Source organism: Colobus angolensis, unplaced genomic scaffold, assembly GCF_000951035.1.
Source record: "Colobus angolensis palliatus isolate OR3802 unplaced genomic scaffold, Cang.pa_1.0 Scaffold79, whole genome shotgun sequence".
NCBI lineage: Eukaryota > Metazoa > Chordata > Mammalia > Primates > Cercopithecidae > Colobus > Colobus angolensis.
The window spans coordinates 1,481,503-1,484,213 of record NW_012121709.1 but is presented as its reverse complement, the minus strand read 5'-3'; the positions used below and the strand labels follow the sequence as shown (position 1 = coordinate 1,484,213).

At 53.9% G+C, this 2,711-nt stretch overlaps 2 protein-coding genes across 2 annotated transcripts in view; one reads left to right on the top strand and one right to left on the bottom strand.

Annotated features, from left to right (window-relative positions):
* The window catches only part of PLBD2 (phospholipase B domain containing 2), a 49,228-nt gene extending 48,897 nt beyond the window's left edge, over positions 1-331 (bottom strand). Inside the window, exons 1-2 of the mRNA XM_011928733.1 lie at positions 311-331; positions 26-115 (exon numbers count right to left, since the gene is read on the bottom strand). Of these exons, the coding sequence (XP_011784123.1) occupies positions 26-115; positions 311-331 (111 nt within the window). The remainder of the gene's footprint in view (positions 1-25; positions 116-310) is intronic.
* SLC8B1 (solute carrier family 8 (sodium/lithium/calcium exchanger), member B1) overlaps positions 7-2,711 on the top strand; it is a 38,278-nt gene continuing 35,573 nt past the window's right edge. Inside the window, exons 1-2 of the mRNA XM_011928689.1 lie at positions 7-711; positions 2,204-2,441. Of these exons, the coding sequence (XP_011784079.1) occupies positions 2,286-2,441 (156 nt within the window). The 5' untranslated portion in view covers positions 7-711; positions 2,204-2,285. The remainder of the gene's footprint in view (positions 712-2,203; positions 2,442-2,711) is intronic.

Here is a 2,711-nt window from a genome sequence, read left to right as displayed (position 1 = left end):
GGCCCGGACGGGAAGAGTAGGAGACCGTACGCTGCAGCAGGCGGGGCACCCGGGCTGGCGGCTTCGCTGGCGGAAGGTCGGGCCGGCGGTCAGGGACCTGGAAGGCTGCGAGGACCTGCGACGTCGAGGTTCGGAGTTTGCGGGTCCCAGGCCCGGCCCGAGTAAGAAAAAGCCGCCTCCCCGCAAGGCCGGAGGACCCGGGCGCCCCGAGTTCGACTTCTCAACCTCTGTCCGGATCGGGAAACGGAGCACGGAAATGTTCCTGAGGTCTCTTCCCTGGAAAGCGCAGCCCCGATTTCCCGCCCCAGACCCTTAGCAGGTCGGCGACCATCCGAGCGCTAGACATAGGCCCACGTGTACAGAGGACGCTCAGTAAATGCTCACTAGTGAATCAGTAAAATAAATCGGCGGCAAAGAGAGACGACACGCATGCTGATCTTCAGGTGTTGGGGACACCAGGGAGGCGAGCATTTATTGTGCTCTTATTGTATACCCCGTCGCCAACATTTGTGTCCATTTTACACATGAGGAATAAGAAGCTCGGAGAGGTGAAGTGACTTCCTTAAGGCCACACAGATAATAAGTAGCTGAGACGAATTTGAAACCAGGGGTGTCCTGTTTCAACTTGGTGCCAAATAGAGTAACTTGGACTCCACTTGGAGGGGTTCAGGAGAACCACAGAAGAGGAAGGGCCGTGTCTTCCGTGGACAGGTAAGGAACCGTGGCTGGGACAGGCGCCTTTCTGATCTCTCTTCCTCTCCCTACCTCCTCTCCCTCCCCTCAGGCTGCCAGTACATTGAGAAACACCTGTGCAGACTTAAAGAAAAAAACGGTTTTATGGGGTTTGGTTTCCTGATTGCAAAAATAAGACATACTCACCGTAGAACACATGAAAAAGCCAAAACAGGAAATTTAGTTTGCTGAGGACTTTTGTTTTTCCAGTTTAATTCCTTCGAAATAAATTGAAGCCATTTTGGCCCTGGGCTTGAGGGAAGAGGCACATGGTGGTGACCAGCCCAGCCCCACTGCTAACTGGCTGTCTCTGAGCAACTCACTTCCCTCTTGCCCTAAAGTTCCCTGTCGGAGGGGCTGTGGGCTCTAATGACCCTCTTGCTGTGTGACCTTTGGCGGGTTACAGAATTCCTCTCCTGGGCATGGTGGCTCATGCCTGTATTCCCAGCACTTTGAGAGGTCGAGGTCGGCAGATCACTTGAAGCTCAGAGTTCGAGACCAGCGTGGCCAACATGGTGAAACCCCGTCTCCATTAAAAATACAAAAATTAGCTGGGCATGGTGGTGTGTGCCTGTAATCCCAGCTACTCAGGAGGCTGAGGCAGGAGAATCACTTGCACCTGGGAGGCATTGGTTGCAGTGAGCCGAGATCGTGCCACTGCACTCCAGCTTGGGTGACAGAGCAAGACTCCATCTGAAAAAACAAAAAACAAAACAAAAAAAAACTCCTCTGAGCCCCTGTCCCTGTTGTGCAGGGTGCGGGGGCGACATTTCCAGAATTGTTCTGAGGACTGGATGAGGGAGGCATGGTGCAGGGAGGAAACAAGCCTGGCTTCACCTCTCTGTGCCTCAGTTAGTTCATCTGTGAAATGGAATGGTAATGCTACCCCCTCTCGGCATGTTGTGAGGATAGAATGAGGTCATCCGTGTAAAGCTTGGCTCCTTGTAAGACACAGAACAACAGCATTGCTTAGTGGGCTCCATAAAATGTGGTGGGCAAGCCTCTCTAGGTCTCAAACTGGTGGCCTAGAGGCCAAGTCCACCCCTAGAAGTAGAGTTTGTTTTGTTTTGTTTTGTTTTGTTTTGTTTTGAGGGCTTCTGCAATCCCGCCCACTGCCCATTTCCCACATGTATGTCACCCAGCTGGCCCCAGAAGCCTGAGACTCTGAATCTTGGTTCAAGTCCCTAGTCCCTTGCAGCCCTGACATTCTGGCCTCAGGCTGGAGGTCAGGTGGGACAGGGTAGGTTTTCATGGGGGCTCAGGAAGAAGGGCATATCTGATCTGCACACTGAATGGGCAGGGCCTTGGGTCCCTCCAGTGAGACTATGCAGAACACAGTTTCTCCATCAGCTTTCCTTTGCTGCTGGGAGGCAGGAAGGCAGTTCCTTAACTGAGAAAGTCTTCCGGCCCCTTTTGCTGGGTCCATGGGTTTTCAGTGACATTGTCCCCCCTTCTCACTCCCACCTTGCAGGCCACCGGAGCCGCCAGCTGTTTGGAACTGAGCTACTGCAGAAAGGGAAGTGGAGAGTGAGGGCCAGGCCCCGTGGGGGCGGATGGCCGGCAGATGGCTGGATCTGCGCTGGGCACTGAGCGTGCTTTGTGTGCTGCTAATGGCGGAGACAGTGTCTGGGGCTAGGGACTCGTCTACAGGGGCTCACATTAGCCTCCAATTTCCAGCTTCAGGTGTGAACCAGACCCCCGTGGTAGACGTGAGTATCCTGATAGGAACCTGGGGTTGGATGGGGCTGTGTTCCTCCAATCGATAAATATCTGTTGAGCATCTGCTATGTGCCAGGCACTGACCACAGCCTGGGATATACCAGGGAACAACACAGACAAAACTCACTACTCTCAAGGAGCTGACAGTCTCCTGAATAGACAGATCAAGAAGTAAATGTAGGCCGGGCGCGGTGGCTCAAGCCTGTAATCCCAGCACTTTGGGAGGCCGAGACGGGCGGATCACGAGGTCAGCAGATCGA